General features: G+C 38.9%; 1 protein-coding gene across 7 annotated transcripts in view; it reads right to left on the bottom strand.

Moving 5' to 3' along the window:
- Positions 1–261: 261 nt before the first annotated feature.
- The window catches only part of LOC107718280 (1-acyl-sn-glycerol-3-phosphate acyltransferase gamma-like), a 23,656-nt gene continuing 4,790 nt past the window's right edge, over positions 262–19,127 (bottom strand). The window contains exons 1-11 of one of the 7 annotated variants that reach the window (XM_016525300.1): positions 14,671–14,842; positions 14,279–14,381; positions 10,510–10,568; positions 9,592–9,829; positions 7,823–7,992; positions 6,510–6,671; positions 5,167–5,320; positions 3,120–3,222; positions 2,747–2,822; positions 2,426–2,624; positions 262–1,498 (exon numbers count right to left, since the gene is read on the bottom strand). In XM_016525300.1, the coding sequence (XP_016380786.1) occupies positions 1,407–1,498; positions 2,426–2,624; positions 2,747–2,822; positions 3,120–3,222; positions 5,167–5,320; positions 6,510–6,671; positions 7,823–7,992; positions 9,592–9,769 (1,134 nt within the window). In that variant the 5' untranslated portion in view covers positions 9,770–9,829; positions 10,510–10,568; positions 14,279–14,381; positions 14,671–14,842 and the 3' untranslated portion in view covers positions 262–1,406. Of the gene's footprint in view, positions 1,499–2,425; positions 2,625–2,746; positions 2,823–3,119; positions 3,223–5,166; positions 5,321–6,509; positions 6,672–7,822; positions 7,993–9,591; positions 9,830–10,509; positions 10,569–10,653; positions 10,731–11,762; positions 11,824–14,278; positions 14,843–19,127 lie in introns of those variants that run through there. The other 6 variants (XM_016525292.1, XM_016525331.1, XM_016525318.1 and 3 more) reach the window with 6 other exon arrangements.

Genomic DNA, 19,127 nt, shown 5'->3' with positions numbered 1-19,127 from the left:
GAAAAGTATCTGTGATCCACACATGATTTGAGGGTCAGCAAACCTGCACAACATGTGAGAATCACAACCAGACGGGACTGCCCAAGCGCACACCAAACAAAACCGCACTGTTCTGTTCCGTTAAGGCTTGCGTGGGTCGTTTCCTGTTTCACCATGAAAACGTACCAAGTTGCACATTAAAACAGTGGGTGACAAAAATTGAGAGATTAATTTAAATGAAGTACAAAGGCGCTGCGAATTCAGATGGATTTGGGTCAAGAAGAATCTTCTAGAGTTTATTTACAGACCATCAGTGTCATTAGTTCACACTAAACAGGTTTCACAATCTTTCTTTATTGACAGAACTGATAGTTTAGTTCTTGGTCATTCAGCTACTCTCAGAATCTCACTCTTTAACCCCTTTATTTCATTAGTTACACATGGCTAGAGAGGTTGGGCAACTGAATTATTGTCCATAGGCTTTAAATTTTTTGACAAAACTGCAGACTAACTAAAGAGATGCTCTAGGTGAATTGGTAGAAAACACGTATCGCTTATTCAGCATAGCCAGTAACACAATGGCGACATAGTGGGTTAAGACACCATTGCGAAAAGGTCTCAAAAATGGGAGTAAAGTTACAGAAGACATGCCTTTCCTTAGAAATCCTGCTCAATCCATTTCAATTACTGTCAAGTTGGTCACACTGAACAGTTTTCAGCAACGCCACTCCAGCTGCAATAGACCAAAGATCAACAACAGTTCATTTGTTGGGTGGGGGCCGTGTCGTGACCATCATCGCTGATCGGCTGGGCTGTTTGTCTTCCTCAACTGCAGCATGCTCTGCCGGCCCGTGATGTGAAATTCTGATCGTAGAAAATCAGTTTAAGTGACTCAGTGTGGTTTTGGGTGAAGATCCAAAGAGGAATGTTGTGAAGAAACGGCTACTAATTTTGTAGGTGCAGAGAAGGAAGTGTTACAAAGCACTTCCAGAGATGATAAATATGAATGGAGAAATGTGGGGAAATGGGCGGGCCTTATGATGTGAAAGGGCGGGGCTAAACAGGAGGGACAAGTCACTGATAAGGTGATTAGTACCAGTTGTTAGTCTCTCTAGCTCATCTCATTTTTCTCCGCTGGAGAAGACGAGCGTTTCGTCATCGATCCACAGCTGACGAGTGTTTCTTCTCCTCTATTTCCCATTTAGTTGGTTCATAAAAATTATCATAATGTTTATAGACTAGCGTATTAAGTTAAATCTATAGTTATATCCCTATACACCACCCAATGCTGAGATTTTATTATTTAATTCGTTTTTTTTTATTACTTTTTTTTTTTTGTAAAAAGAAGGATGACTGCACACAGGGCAGCTCTGTGCCTGAGGCTGGACTGCAGGGTGAGCGTTACAGTGGCCACACGGTGAAAATGTTTAGTTCTCCTTCTTGGCCTCCGTGTTGCCGTAGCTGGATCCTGTCTTCTTCACTTCGGTTACACCGATGAGCCGACGAACTGCTACAGAAGCTGCGGAGAGAGAAACGGTGACAGGGAAGTCACATCAGTTGAGGGATAAAGAATAAACTAGTGAAATCAACTCTGACCCTTATCTCATTCACGTTTTAATCTTATGTTCTTTTACAGTATGCAATTTTACCTCATAGACTTGCAGATTACTTTTGTATTTTGGTGCACACTGAAGGTTATTACTTTTAATAGTAAATAGCTTTTAGTTTGTGCCATAGTCAAACATGGCAAAACCACCCAATCAATGAATGGTTGTGAGAGGAAGTAAATAAATTAAAAAATAAACTACTTCAAACTAGTGATGCACCATAATTTTGGGAACTGAAAATATTTGTCAGAGAGAGGGAGAAAAAAAAAAAAAAATTGGTTTCGGCCAAAATATTTTTCAGCTAAAACCATGGATCAAAACATCACTAAGTGCCTCCCCAATGGCATGTTTTGACTGTGTCTGTTTCATGCATACATCTTGGATAAGCTACAACAAGTAAACATGTCAGCTTTTGTGGATGCACTTTATCATGACCAAAAATTATGCTAAAGCAATACGCAAAATTTGTTTGCCTAAAATACTTGATATATACACTAACATCAGGTTTATTATCATCAGAGTATACAACACTCTGAACAGCAGACGGAGTTTAATTACACAAATTTTACTACCCAAATTTTATTTTCAAGTTTTGGTTTTCAGCTAAACGTCAAATTTAATTTTGAATTCTGTGTTTCAGTAAAAAATCATTTTGGTGCTTAAATGTGTGTTTGTACTGAAAGCTAATTTTGTCATCTTAAATGTACACAACCACATAGATATCTACGCTAACAGATATGGATTAATAGCACTTGCAATCTACAATTCATGGGGTTTTTATGAATAATCTACAAAACTTCAAACCACTATGACAGCACATGAAGGAAACAACGACTGACCGACAATGAGGAAGATCATAAAGCCAATGATGAGGAGGGGAGAGCCACTGACAAAGACGTCCCAGGCAAAGTTAATAAGCGGAGAAAGCAGGAGAGTAGCCCAACACAGGAAGTTCAGCAGTGTCCAAATTCGACGTTTGGGTTTGATGGTGGGGCCGGGGAAACAGCCCTCCTTCTCATAGTGTTCTTGTAATGCATCCTTGAAAGACAGAGATGTGGGAAGAATTGCAGCACACATCAATCCAATAAATCAGATATAAAAGTTCAAATAAAGCAATTAAACTCAAAAAGGCCAGTTCATCTGAAGCCTGAGCTTTATACTTTCTCTTGGTAGAGCTTATGTAACCAGGCAGCACACTCCTTCTCATCATCAGGAATCTCCTCCACAGGGAAGCGCCTGCCAACAGAACAGTGAGGGGTCAGAGCAGCACATGACAGACTCCAATAGAGGGCGCTGTAACCGCAAGCAGCACAGCAGAGGATGAGTTTAGCTAGGTACAGATCCTCTTAGTTACAACCTTAATCCAAATATTTAAGGAGATCTCAGGTCAGCAGTAAGACACAAAACCTGGACACTCACAGTCATTCATCATAATATATCCACCTTCAATTCAAATCTCATGTCAGATTTTGGAAGTAAAGCAGCTAATCTATTAAACAAATTAAAATATAGTGAACTTCAGCTCTGACTTACCTGATGCTCAGGTCTGCTTTGTATTTCTTCCCGTTAACGATGCCCAGCAGGGTTGGGTTCTGCTTGTCTTTGAAGTTCAGTGTGACATCGTACACAGCTTTCACTATTGAAACAGAACGAATACATTTTGATGTTACGGAATGGAATGTTGCAAAAATAGTGTATAGAACTTCGATAGTTCACCCAAAAATGAAACTTCTGTCTTCATTTAGTAATACTGATGTCATTCATCCTCGTTTTTGTTTATGAAATGGAAGTCAGCTGCTTGCTTGGCTACCAAGATTCCTCAGAATATCTTTATGTCCAACAGAAGAAAAAGTCATGCGGGTTTAACATCATGAGGGTGAGTAAATGATGAAAGAACTTTCATTTTTGGGTGAACAATCCTTTTTTAATTTTCAGTCTTTTCCTCACACAAAGCCATCATATAAATTCAAAATACTGTAAACAAAGTGAATGAGTTGCATGGAACACTTTTGCATAGCTTTTGCATCCTTGTTGAAGCTTGAAAACGTCAGTCTCCATTCACCATCACTGAATGGACAAGAGAGACCGATACGTTCTTGAAAATACCTTCTTTTGTGTTCCAAGGAACAAAGTCAGTCAGTCAAACAGGTTTGGAACGACATTATAGCAAGCAAATGATGACAATTTTTTTTTAGGAGAACTCCTAAAGTAAATAATATTTCTATTGTAATTAAAGATTCAGAGCACCAGATATCACTCATGTCAGCATAAGAGAGGAAAAGGCTGAATAGAGTATGAATTGAGCATAATTGGCATGAAAATCAGGAAGATGGAAAGCAGTGCAGCATGGCTGCACACATTCATGATGGCCCATCTGCAGTCAAATCAAGCTCTCGAGTCCATTTCAGTCACCTCATTAGGGGAAAGAACAATCTTGAAACAAGCAATTAGCAAGTGATGTCCTATAAATGTAATTACTGGTGAATTATAAAGCATCACAGAACAGAATCACAATACTAGACATGCATCACACATAAATAATTGTAATAAGCATCATATTGTGACATGTATAGTGATGACATACACTCCAAAGTAATGCCACACACTCCAAAATAATACTGGACCACAATGGCTTGTTTTATTTACACAATAATCAAAAGTCTGGGGTAAGATAGATGATATTTTTACAATATTTTTAAGATTTAATTGATCAAAAGTGATAGTAAAGATCTAGATTGGTACAAAGAATCTACTTAAAAATGCAGTTCATTTGAACTTGAAAATGAAGTATCGCAAAAACATTGAGCAGCACAAGTGTTTTCAACACTGATAATATTAAGAAATGTTTCCTGAGCAGCAAATCAGCATATCAGAATGATTTCTGAAGGATCATGTGACACTGAAGACTGGAGTAATGATGCTTAGGATGCACAGGAATAAATTACATTTTAAAATATATTAAATATAAACGTTACTTTAAATTGTAACAATATTTCACAATATTATTGTATTTGCTGTATTTTTGATCAAACGAATGCTGCCTTGGTGAGCAAAAGAGACTTATTTAAAAAAAACAATCTTACCAATCCCAAACTTTTGAATGGTAGTGCATACCTAAAAATACAGCGTGAACTCTCAGCCTATATTCAGATGCAGATAGCAGGTGACAGACGGAAGAGTGTCTCGACCACTGAGGTGGTAAATGCATTGAGATTTTCTTATGGCAGCATGTCAAGAGTATTCTGGGGACATGCGAATTCTAGGAAGAACATTAGTTATCACCATAACCGCTAGCAGCATCATGTTGCGGATAACCACACTCTTATAGGGTCACTCATACTTGGACATTATTATTAGACACCAGTCAGGTGGAAATCCAAATAAGCACCAAGAAAAGGGCCAGCTTATGAGTTTAAACATGTTCTGTTGAGACACTTCACGACCATTTGTTTTTCTTGACTCCTGTCCATCACCCAGCCAGGAAGCAATGTTTGACTCTTTTAACATGGCAACACACAGCAGCTCCGTGTAAACAGCATCCCTGTGACAGTGATGGAGTGTGCGGAAACCTTCATCTGACCTGTTCCCTTGAGGCATTGCAGTGTAGTGGTGAATCCTTTTGTGCGGGGCAGCAGGTGGTACTTCAGTTTTGGAAGGCCCTTACTCTCAGCCACTTGCATGCTTATCTGATGTTTCTTTTCTGTAAATCTTGTTCCTTCACAGTACAGCAGGAACTGCCAAACACACACACACACACCAGAGGATTGTAACTCCCGGGTCAGTGTTTAACACATTAATCCTATCACTTCATAATCTCTGCCTCTTGTTGCCAACGGAAACTTCCAATCAGAGCACGTCATAAGAGACCTCACCGCTGGAGTTACTCGCATGTCTAGTAACACTGACCCACATCCAAATAATATGATGACAGAATAAATAAATAAACACACTAAACTACATCATCTAAACAAGAATGACACTTTAGTATGTTAACACCGGGCTTGACATGGTGTTTGAGATACAGCTTGATTTCTTAGCCTCAACATGTTAAAATGGTTAGCAAGAGAGGCATCAGGGAAAAATATGAATTAAGACATGACTCTGCCTCTGTAATTGTGTTTTACTGAAATTATTGTAATACAATCTTTGAAAGAGAAAACTTTTCTTGTGAACTGAGTATGGGGAAAAGTTCACTTTGCATTCACACTTCTTTGTGACTTCCATTTCATTTTTTTTTTTTGTTGCAGTCTCTGTGCCTAGCAAGAGAGGCATCAGGGAAAAATATGAATTAAGACATGACTCTGCCTCTGTAATTGTGTTTTACTGAAATTATTGTAATACAATCTTTGAAAGAGAAAACTTTTCTTGTGAACTGAGTATGGGGAAAAGTTCACTTTGCATTCACACTTCTTTGTGACTTCCATTTCATTTTTTTTTTTTTGTTGCAGTCTCTGTGCCTTGTTTACATGTCAACACACCTTTACTGAGCTTGGTTTGCAGTTTATGTGCATATGTTGCCCAAGCACAGGACAAAAGTAACACCAAGCTCCAAATGCGAATTGAGTTAAAGTAATTTTATTAGGAACTGCAACATCACATGCTTTCAAACTGTAAAAACAAATAATTCACCAAAAACTACAATATAAAACATTTAACCCAACCCCACAACAAGGAAAAAGACTGAAGTACTGGTTAACCAAAATCTGCCTATCACCAATTGAATAGTTCTCAACCATTAAAAGAACATTTGCATGGGTTTAGAGATTTACAAGGTCAATTTGAGGTTGTGGTTAGCCCTATATTTGACAGCAACAATTCATCAAATACTCAGTACACATCACCATGGTAAAGAGAAAAGGCTTAAGTCAAAGCTCTTCTTAATTATCAGGTCATTAGAGCATCCTAATCGCTCAGTGTACTCACCCACATGTATTCTGGGTAATCTCGGAGACGGTTCAGCCCACTGAAGACAGTTTCTCTGTCCTCCTCCCACTTCCGCGTACAGAAAACTATTTCCAAGAAGTACCACGTCCAGCCGATCAGAGGAACTTTCAGCAGTTCGCGTTTAGCCAGAACCTTAGAACTCTGGAGAAGGAAAAAAAAATCTAATTAAAGGGAGGATAAAAAATGCAAAAAAGGAATCAGAGAGGAAGGAAGAGAGGATAGAGAAGAATTCAAATCAGCCACTCAATCAAAACAAATAAATCCAACATCAGAACTCATCCAAGAGAGAAAAGTCAAATTGATCTCTTGGGATTGAGCCTCACGACGACTACGATTTCGAAACACAGAACAAAAATGGATGACGACTGCAGTTTTTGCTATTGTTAACTAAAACTACTAAAAAGCATTGTAGTTCATTTAAAAAAAAAAAAAATTATAAATAAAACAAAGTTTAAATGAAAATTAGAAATGTTACCTTGGCAACTAACTGAAAAAAAGATTTATTTGAATACAAGTTTTTTTATCTGAAAGTAAATAAAAAATAAATAAATAAATGTTGACATACTAAAATCACTAAACCTGAAATAAAATAAAAGCTAAATAGAAAGATTTAAAAATTACATATATAAAACGACAAAGATTTTAGCACATTTATTATGTGCCTACTTAAAATAAAAATAAAAAAGGCAATTCAAAATATTAATAAATACAGAATGCATATACACACACAAACACACATATACATACATACATACATACATATATAAAATAAAATGGCACTGCACAAAGCATAACCTGGCCATCACAGGCCCCAACACAAGCGATGTCTCATATTGTATATAGCAGAATTATGCTCTTTCATGAATGTATTTTCAGCCAAATGTAATTCTAAAAGATACTGTGATGCAGTTCATTCCCAATACTAGTTTCACTGCATACAAGTACTGATGGGAAACAACTCCACATAATTAAAAAATAATTTCACCCAGTATCCATGCGTGACATGATTTTTGTTCTTCAAAATAGTATCTTAGCCACATTCTAATATCCAAATTAAATTGTGTGCTGAATGCTTTTTGCATCATTTGTACAATTTTCTGTTGAAGAAGCTACATTGAAGAAGCTAGTCACACATTCAGCAGCTTCCATTTTAGTTTGGATGCAAGTCGAGAGTGATTCAGCTCACAAAGTTTTGAGACACAGGCCTACATGAATGTCACACCACAAAACTAACACCATCCTTCACAACTTCCCACTTCACTATGTTGTCTTCACTGATTGTCATGACTCACCCCCAGTACGCCGTATCTCTCACACATGGTCCAGCCACACAGGAAGTCGATCTCATAGTTGTGATTGAGGATGATGATGACGTGCTCTTTACCAAACTTATCCACCGTGGCCTGTTCGGTGTAGAGTGTGCACTCTGTGCCAGACCAACACTCTAACAGCATCACCAACTCTGTTAAGAAAGCAGTATAAAAGTGTGTCAAGCAGGTGTTATGATTTCAGGTGCGTCAGAAAGATCTATATTGTGACAAGCGCCATGCAAATTGTTTCCTCCCCTGAAATAAATTGCTTCTGCTTATATAATTCTCATCTATAAATTGCTCCAGATAAAAGCGTCTGCTAAATGAACAAATGTAAATGCAAATAAATTTCAACTGATGCTTGTCACACAACACACCGCAGCCATAATAACACTAGAATTAAAAAATAGAATTTTAATTTGGTTTCCCTTTTTTATTCAAAATATTCAAAAAATTGGTTACCATGTCATCAACTATCTGATATTACGATTCTCAAATACGTAAATGAGTGTGTTTTGTCTCATAAAAAGCTTTATAAATGAACTTGATCTATAACATGAGACGGGCACTGCTACGTTTGTTCGCACTGCAGTTCAGAGAGTCCTGTCAGTCAAATTTACAGCAAGTGAATTCATCAGTTTCTCCCGAAATACATGCAAGTAAGTGGCCAGTGAACTGGGAGAATAATAGAGTGAATTATATAGAGTAATAGAGTGTAACTTATAGTCACTTACACTCTTTATCTGATATGAATAAAACACGTCGGCAAATTATATTTGAATGGATTATTACTGCTTCCATAGACATCAGTGTGTATTTTGCAAACTCTAAATGTATTGTTTTACTAGTACGTATGTTTACTTAAAGGGTTAGTTCACCCAAAAATGAAAATTAGCCCATAAATTACTCACCCTCAAGTAATCCTAGGTGTATAAGACTTTCTTCTTTCAGACGAATCCAGTCGGAGTTATATTAAAAATAGTCTTTGATCTTTCAAGCTGTTTAATGCCACTCAGCGGATGTTGCATGCATCAGTCCAAAAGAAGCTAAATAAAAAGAAAGTCTCACACGGCTCCGGGGGGTGAACAAAGGCCTCCTGTAGCGAATCGATGCGTTTTTGTAAGAAAAATATCCATATTCAAAACGTAATAATCACTTTGATGTAGCTTGCGCCAACAATCCTACACGGAAGCAGTTCCGGGAGCATGACGTATGAGGTCAGTTTTTTTTATGGATGGGTGCTTTTTGTTTAACTTCTTTTGGACTGATGCATGCAACACCCGCTGAGTGGCATTAAACAGCTTGAAAGATCAAAGACTATTTTTAATATAACTCCGACTGGATTCGTCTGAAAGAAGAAAGTCATATACGCCTAGGATGACTTGAGGGTGAGTAATTTATGGGCTAATTTTCATTTTTGGGTGAACTAACCCTTTAAATTTCTGAAACTTAAACTAAACATTATGTGGTTGAAAACACTGCATAGTTGTGATTATATGACAAACGCTGAGCTCGTCCGTCTCTGGCTCATCGCCAGCCAAAGCGTGAAAGCACAGTTCTCAAATCTAGCAGTTATGTGACGTCACTGAACATTCTAAAACCCATATGTGAGACCGTACTCCCAGGGGCACAGAAATAACGATCCCACATGTGGGACCGTGCCGCTCTAAGGGTTAAAGACATTTTTAAAAACATTAAGTGATATCCATTCACAAATGGCAAAAAAAACCGAGGCAAAAAAAACGACTCACGGCTCCATAGTGAGTAGGCGAGTCTGGTGTTGATCTTGCGGTACAGCTGTTTGTTGATGGGCCACAGCACACAGGTACACAGCTGGGTGAAGTTGAGAATGAGGCCGCTCACCACAAACACAAAGCCAATCAAGAGCTGCAGTATGAACAGGCTCTTCAGCCACGCCACCACACCCATGACTGAGAGCCCCTTCCACACACACACACACACTCACTCACTCACCCCCCACACACACTGCTGGAAGACCAGAGAGGCAGAGACGACACCAAATTAAAACTTCATCAGATAATTAAACAGGATTTGTTGTAACTTTTTTTTTTTTAAACACTGTTTTTTCCCCCAAAAAAATTTACATGGATTGATCAGACAATTCTTAAAAATAAATATTTATAAATATATATATATATCCATAAAAATACATACATATTCAACTTCAAATCACATGTTGCAGATCACAAACAAGTAAACCAATTGGTAGCAAATTAGTGTTATTTACTCAAAGCAATTTTTATTCATATTTGGGGGTTGCCAATTGCTAAATTAGGGCACTGACTGGAATATTTCTATTTTTGTTAGTTCGACTGTCTGTGTTTGCAATATAGATTTTTAAAGCAAATGTTTGCAACATAACCAAACTATTTAGTTGACCAAGCAAAAATAAACAACATAGCTAATCATTGTGTCAGTTACACAAAATATATTAACATATAAACGCAACATCAAACTTTAAATCATTCCGCTATGAATAAATGCACAAATATAAGTGCTGATCTATATATTATTGGTAGCATTTGCATGAGAATCATGGAATTTGTATCAGTCAATCCAGTTGTCCTCTTAAACTCATGTTTAATATGTTATTAAGTATAATCATCTCAGTTATCTACATCAATATCATGAATGGATGTTTAACTCACCACAGCGGGTTTGTCTCTACAATCCTCTTTTACACGGCCCTTCACTTAGTACCACCGACCTGAGAGAAAACGAGACGGAGCACATTTAGAGAATGCATGAATGCAACCGTTACCAGCAACACATTTAGTCCTGCTTATTTTTACTTCCACATCCTGTTCCAAGATACGAAAATCCACTGTAAAGTAGGCGAGAGTTCATGACCACAGGCCCTTGGGCACCAAAAACTCCATATGCACCAGCACTGCACACACATACAGCTGCACGACACACACACACCCTGCACAAACACACACCCTTCTCACCCAGTTGGAGGAACTCCAAACACCTCCTCCAATTTCGCTCTCTTGCATGCACTGACTGCCTCGTTTTTGCAACCCCTTTTCCCCCAACTGTATCTCTCACTCCATTATTATATTGCAGGCAGCATCTCGACGTGACTTGTCATGTACAAAAATTCCACTCTGAAAAACATATCACACAAACGCTCTCATTGGATCTGAAGGTCTCTGGTTTCAAATCGATTTTGAAAGCTTATCAAGCTTTAATCTCCCAGCACCGCTTAATCCGATAACAAGACAACAACTGCAAGCGAAAGACTGGAATAATCCTCTAACAAAATGAGTGCCTCAGCAAATTTATTTGCCAAATAATCTTTTAAAGCACTGCTTAACCAAATGAAAAGAGAGGACTGAAGCTCAGTGCTTCCTTGCAGGTTTATCTGATACTCAGGATGAAGTTGCCTAACGCAACTACTTCACCTGGCCGTCTCGTAACCTGCAGGAGCCCCGTCTGACCCCATCAATACTATCATTTTCTCTGTTAGTACGTGTCGACTCTGATAACAAAGTTCAGTTCAGTCAACCATCCTACTACACTAACTGATATCATTTCAAAGTGTAAAACACCAATTCTGCCCAACGACCCATACATTCAGGCCAACATTATCAGATACCTGCTGTTTTTGTATATGTAAAATCCCTGTTGTGAGCGAGCAGCTAGCAAAATGTTTATGGTGGATTAGGAGAGTATTTAGATCTAATCTGAATGACGCCTTACAAAGATAAACAATGATTCTGAACTCAATCTGAAGATGTACAAACATTACAATCTGCCAAATCGACGTGCCTTTTCAAACAAACACAAAACAATCACGTTACAACTTGTGGGCAGCGGATAAAAATGTATACCTACAAAGCTTCGGTTCCTGCACCAACACATCAGCCAAGACAAACAAAACACAAACAGCTCTAACCTCACATGAAGACCGACTGAAGGAAGAAAAATGAGAGGGTGCGAATGCGAAAGGAAAGAGTTGAATTCTGTCCTGCGATTTATTACTGCACAAACTTAAGTAACCCCCCCCCCGCCGTGACAGCAGGTGTGTTGCACTAGGTGTGTGAGGGGGAGTGTGTATATGCATTCTGAGGGATCACCTGGTCAACTTGTTAGAGCAAAGTACTTTCTCAGCCAACAAGAAATATGAGCAACTGTATGAGCAACAGTAGACTAATACACTAAACCCCTTTCACACCACGCGTTGATCCCGGAAAATTGCCAGAGTGCCTTCTGTGTGAACGTAAGCTTGTCCCGGGAATCCGGGATCGTTCCCAGGATGGGGACCTAGTAAAAAAAGGCAAAGCCAATGCCTTAAAGGGTGTGTCGTAGTGATGATGCATGTTATCGTGCGACTCTTTTACGGGGTGTTTTGAAGGCAGATCAACATTCACGATGAAAAAAAATATGTGCAAACTGGAATGAAGCACTGATCAGTGAGCTCCTCCTCACTATCCGCGCTGAAGCGGAGATCGTTCGCCAGCTTAGTGAAACGGTACGCGTCACATTACACATCACATCGTAATGTCATTGCGTATTTACGGGATCTTTACAGGATGTGTGTGAATGCACAGATTCCGGAAAATCATTGGCAGTGTGAATGAACCAAAATCAATTGATCCCAGGACAAATCATGGGATACATTATCAGTGTATTTTAAAGAATCTCTGTGTGAAAGACACTTCATACATCCCGCTAGGGCTGCAGCTATCGATTATTTTAGTAATCGGGTATTCTACAGATTATTCCATCGATTAATCGGATAAGAAGTAATTTTTCTTTATTAAAGAGCAATACTAAATATACAAGAGATAATAAGATAGGTCTCTTAAAATAAACAACTAATTTGTTTTCTTTTTAGAAAAATTTACATTTTTATTGCTGAAATTGCATACATTAATAACCGTGAAAACTAAACCCATTTAATGCATTTAATTGCCAAATTACATTGAAAATGCAAATACAAATATATCAATAAAAAAATTATAATATAAAAAAATAAATAATAATAAAAAAATAAAAATACAAAAATCTATTTCACATTACTTTAAAAAAGGTAAACAGTACAAACTAAAACTAAGGCATAAATCAAAATATAAGTAAAAAAATTATTATATTTTGAGGTCGCACAGATTAAATTTCGGGAGCATATGCGACCAAAATGGTCGCAATTTCGAGCCTTGTGTAGGCCTATTTACACTATTTAATTCAGCTCAGAGGGACATGAATGCATTTAACCTGCAGTTACAAATGAATAAATAATATTTTCCAATAGTTAGCAACGGCCCTATAGTATGCAGGGTTTAATAAACAGCTGTTTTACTAAATTCATCTGAGGTGAAATTCAGTGTAGTCCCGTATCGTATTGTGGCCTCTGTATCATGATACGTATCGTATCGTGACTTTGCTGGTGATACACAGCCCTACTAGATACATGTCAGTTTATATCTGTTTGACTGGTTCTTCATTCACTTTTTAGTAGCATGAGAACTACACCGCAATCTATAAAGCGATAGGGTGGGGGGATTAGAGATGGAGGTATCAACCATTTTAGGATTTAACAGCTGTCTGGTCTGCATCATCAGACAGCCTGGGGCCATCTATTTCCAAGATGGCCAAAATGTACCTCCAAAAAGAAGATAAAGCTTAAAACCTTTCAGAATGCAAAAGAAAACAGAGAAACCACAGAATAACAATACCTCAAAAAACACACAAAGCAGGAAGTTAAGTTGTGCTTCAGATGGCAACTTTCCACAGCGGCTCAATTTTCAGATACACTTTAGCCAACAATTTGCTATAAGCCTGTTTGACTCTCTGTGACTATGTTTCTGGACCTGGGAACATTACAGTTGCATTGCTGTCTATGCAGGGTCTGAGAGCTCTCACATTTCATCAAAAATATCTTAATTTGTGTTCCGAAGATGAACGAAGGTCTTACGGGTTTGGAACGGCATGAGGGAGAGTAATTAATGACAGCATTTTCATTTTTGGGTGAACTAACCCTTTAAAGAAAACAATATACAGATAAAAAAAATTTAACCGACACCGCATGGCCTTTCAGTCGTTCTAGAGACAACCAAGCAACAGGTGGTCACCATAGTGCTCTAAACGCCCTCAAACATGACAGGTGTGCAAATAACTTCAAACTAACAAATTAAAGTCTTAGGCAAGGAGTCTCTTTTGACCTTTGCCTGTGTCCCATCCAATAACCCATTACATAAGCTGCAGGTGGCCTAATCAATCCACTGTTGCTTTGGATAACCGTTAGCTGGACTCACCAGTAGGCGTAGTGAATCTTGTCGCGCCGTGTGTAGTTAGGACACGGTGTTAGGCAAGGAGTATCTCATTTGACCTTTGCCTGTGTCAAATCCAATAACCTTTACATAAGCAGCAGGCGGCCCAATCAATCTACTGTTGCACTTTAGCCGGACTCACCAGTAGGCGTAGTAGGCCACTGCCATGACCACTAACGCCCCACAGATCCCTGTGAAGATCATCACAGCCCCCTGGTTCAGCATCTCTGCTTCTGGTGATGGGCCTTCAAAGCAGAATAATTATGAAATTAGCCGCCTCTGGTTTCGTTCAAAAATGGACAGGCGGTTCTGTTCTCGACAAGCTTGGAGACAAATGAATGAAGGTACAGAAAGTGCTCCTGAAAATATTTGGCAAAGAAATCCTTTTAAAAAGTTGAACGCGGCGCTAGGTCTCGCTTTGCCTACAGCCACATGCTAATGCTAATCCCACAGAAGGAGAGGACTTTTATGATGATGCAAGCAGGAACAAAACTAGATCCCATAAAGGTGGCAGCACCACTCAAAACCACACACCAGCGGATGTAAAAAGGGAGTCTTTCGATGCTGAACTCCAACTGGATGTTGTTACCAATTGCTGGCCCAAATTCAAAACACCGTTCTGGTTAGCGAATCCTTAGCGAGACCCAACAGTCCTACAGCATAACGTGGGCATAGCAGCCACCTTCTGTTAAGCCAGAGAGAGCCGTTCTCAGCATCCTGTGTTCCCTCCTCTTCTCTAATCTCCTCTGGATTAGATTACCAATGATTAGCACTATGGAGCAGCACCCTGGATATGTCACATCGCATTTACATCAACTTCAGGATTGAGCTAAGTGGGGACAGGACAGTGGTGACTTCCTTTAGCCACCAGGAGGAGCCTCTAGGGACAAGGCCACTCTCTGGCATTTAAAAGATCTTGTACAAGGAGGCATGATATGTTTCGGTAGTGGTTCTGGCGACTTGTGGGTGCTGTAGCATGCTGGACTTGTTCTTGGCATCCAAGGTCGACAAGGCCCTAAGTCCAGTTTAGATGAGGTGGTGACAGAGAAGATCAGGCTGGTTGTGGCCCAAAGCCATGACTGCACAACTGCATTACTGGCACAGACGGAGAACCCAATGTGCCACAGGCTTACACGTCACACACGTTCTGCTTCTATTGCTCACTTTATCTCATTATTTCTTCTGTCTTCTTGCATCTTTGTCCGTCTGTCTTTGATTATACTATGCAGGTGATTCCTGTATCCCTGCATTATAACTCAGATTCCTCAATTCTTCCAATTTCAGAGAGGTCAGCATAACTGCATGCATCCAAGAATTTATGTGCAATGATGGCGGTTTCTCAAATGAAAGACCCTGGCATGGTCTCGGAAAATACCTAGGTGCTCCTAAATCCATACTTTGGGTGAAAAGAAGACAAAGAATAATCACCTTTCTGATGTGATGACCACCTGGGAAATATGAGGACAGAAAGGAGCAAAGGAGCCGTACTAACTTGCATGTTATAATAAATGTTGAAAGAAAGATAAATGAAGATCTTGAATTTTTTGGGTCAGCAATGAATCAAAACGTGAAACTAGGGGTAATTATGGTTTGCCATAAGTTTGTGTGATGGGAGTTGATCTTTTGTTGCTGTGCTGTAATCAATGGGAAGACCCTTTCAAAGAGTCCACGTATTCTTGAATTCTTTTTCAATATCTTGTAAAGACTACGCCTGATAAGGTGTGTAGCATAAAACTCATACATTATGAGCCATATTAGACCAAAGCAGCTTACTGAACTGCAGCTGAGGTCAAGATGTCTAAATCTATAATCTAATCAGTATCCTACACATACAAATAAACAAACACTTCTATAAAGTCTTTAAACAACTGGTGAAATAGCAGCGGTGAGCAGGGCAAGCTGTGACAGGATAATTCAACCAAAAATGATATTTTAGTCATTATTTCCTCATCCTCTTGTTGTATCTTTGTTCTGTTATTCATCTATGCTTGTAATTTGTTTATTTCCTATGCTGATTTACTCGCCGACAAAATCACCCCAATCATTGATTTTTTTTTTCCAAATATAAAGCTATTGAAGTCATCTGATTTTTTTTCCATATCGCAATATATATCGCAGAAGAAAAAAAATATCGCAATGTGAGTTTTTTCCAATATCATGCAGCCCTAGATTGAACAAACAAAGACATTATCATTCCAAATTTCAACCACCAATAGTTTCTTTGCATTTCCCCAAACTTTATGATAAATATTCTTTTGTACATACATTTATATCCTTTCAACTGCAATTTTTACAAGAGCTCTCCTTAGATACTGACTCAAATATATCATGGAAAATGTCAGTTAACTTTGCTACCGTGTCTCAGCAAATTCTACAGACTCATCAAAAATGCATACAAATGATGAACATTAACAACAGGCAGGAAATGTGCTTTAGGTCTCTTAGCTTTGCCAGACTGAACATCACCATCATTATAAGGGACTCATTGGTCAATAATTCTCAGTGGGCCAGTGCACAGTGTGCTTTCAGTCCTAGTACACCAGGAGTCTCACACATAGGCCAAAACCTTGTACAAGAACAAAAACATATTCCACTTAGCACCCACACATTGGCATTTATAAACAAACAAACAAACCTGTTACCTGACTAGGGGTGTGAACCTACACTGGTCTCACGGTTCGGTTACGATTATCATGTAATCGATTCGGTTCAATTCGATATCACGATGCGTCACAATGCATTGACAATGCACTGCACCCTCACATTTATACAATTTTGCCAATAAATACAAGCAGTCAGATATATGAACTATACCTGACCTGGTTTCTTAAGTTAGTGGTATTACCCCATGCTAGTGATGTGACATTTGAACCGAGGCATCAGAGCTTGTGTTGAGAATAAATGGGCGTGCTAGATGAAGCCTCGATTCGAAGCTTGTGTTGTGTTGTTAATTGTCATAGAAATCACGTGACCAATGACAAATGAAGCTTCACTTTCTGTCCAGTCACGTGCGCGATTCACTTTGCTTGTCAAAATGTTCGATCCCCCAGATCGTACTTTGCGAATAAGTTTTAATTCGGACTTATACAGTTACATTTTAGATACCCAGTCATATAAGTAATATGAAGAATGCAAATGATTTCAGAAAAATTAAATATTTGTCATATGCAATTCATATGAGTACATTATTCTTCTATTACATCATATTGATATTCGTACTGGTATTAAATTGCACAGTTTAATGGGTAAATGAATTTATCAGAGACAGAAATTCAACAAACACACACTGTTAGGCTTTTATTTGTGCACGTAACTTGAATCGATCTGTGGAATATGTGGTAGATGCCTCGTCCAACGGAGCATCGTTCACAGGCTTTTATGTGCTATATTTTTTATGAACCACCAGATGGCGCTGTTTTTGAGACACTCGAAGCTTTGAATCTTTTCCCGAAACAGCCCATCCCTACCCCCTACATATTTCATTGTGCGTGACATGATTTACACACAGCGTGTGTCTTCTCCAGGTCGTGCTCAGGTTGTTCATAAAAGCCGAAATGTGGCCAGATGTCGGCTTTTAAAGTAGTTGGAGCATTTTTAATTACTCGCACTCGCGTCTCGCCTCCCTCCGCCATTAGGCACGTTCGATTTGAAGCAGCGCTGCGCAGGATGAGTGTATGACATCAGCCGCGAAAGCATAAGGATCCGTCTGCTCTCCTATCGCTCTTGCGTGTTTGTTTTGGTGATTTCAAAGATCAACATTGGCTACCAGAAATCACTTACTCTGCCTTTAATATCTTAAACCTCCCAGACCTGACTAGCCTGAAACAGACCAATGGCCATAAAAAAAAGAAAAAACCTCCTGTGGCTGAAACAAACAAAATCAAAGCCATTATGGTGCTTGTCAGTCAAGCCCTTTTTACAAAACAGAAGATAAACACCCTGTTTGCTGTCCAAAGGAAGCAGGGAGCTGTTAAGAGGATAATGTCAAGGTGTCACTGTTATAAACCTCTGACCCACATTCTAATCATGAAAAATGAAGTTGGCCAGCAACAATAATATGACTACATGCCCCCAATCAAGATGGTGGATGGGGTTGCTGTTATCTACCTCAGGCGCACAGTAATAGTGTTAGGTTTAATTAACAAGCTGAATCGGATTAAAGGTAAGGTTAGAAAGGATTGAAACAGAGCAGTGTCATGGATATAGTGTGACATAAAAGAATAAAGAATATATATCCTATTTAAAAATACTCCCAATGACATGCAATTACACATTGTTTTGGCACAAACAAAAAGTACTAAAATTTAAAAATAACTATACATTTATTATAAACAACTTTATTTACATGTGCTTTCTAATTGAACCTGGTCAAAATGAGCATCACTGCATAACTGATTCAATAACATCTTTTATTGTGAGCCAATTCATTATTGCTCTAATGAAAGAGGATTAATAATGTTGTGCATATGCCATATGGCTGGCAAAGAATGACAGGTTTGGATTAAAGGGGTCATATGATGCGATTTCAATTTTTCCTTTCTCTTTGGAGTGTTACAAGCTCTTGGTGCATAAAGAAGATCTGTAAAGTTGCAAAGACTAAAGTCTCAAAACCAAAGAGATATTTTTTATAAAAGTTAAGAGTTAACCACGCCTACCTAAAAAAGGTTCGTTCTAACACGCCCCCACATACCTACGTCACGATCTGGGAAGATTTGCATAACGCCGCCCAAACGTTCACGCAAAGAAAGAAGCCGTAACTTTTATTCTCGCTGTAGTATTGCTGACGCTGCAGCCATGTCCTGAAGACCCTGTGTGCTTCGTTGTGAAAGCGAAACTACTTTGTTTGGCCTTCCAAAAGAGGACGATATCCGCTTCGTCATGCCTAGAGCTGATCCGTGCTGGTCGCTGAGGAAATACATAAACTTTGCGGTGTGGATCGCCGGATCCACAGCTACTTCGTCGAATCCGCCGGCCGCGCTGTTCTCAAGCCC

This window comes from Sinocyclocheilus rhinocerous, unplaced genomic scaffold, assembly GCF_001515625.1.
Source record: "Sinocyclocheilus rhinocerous isolate Xijiao unplaced genomic scaffold, SAMN03320098_v1.1 scaffold1334, whole genome shotgun sequence".
NCBI classification, from domain to species: Eukaryota; Metazoa; Chordata; class Actinopteri; order Cypriniformes; family Cyprinidae; genus Sinocyclocheilus; species Sinocyclocheilus rhinocerous.
This window is presented reverse-complemented; position numbering and strand designations above follow the sequence as displayed.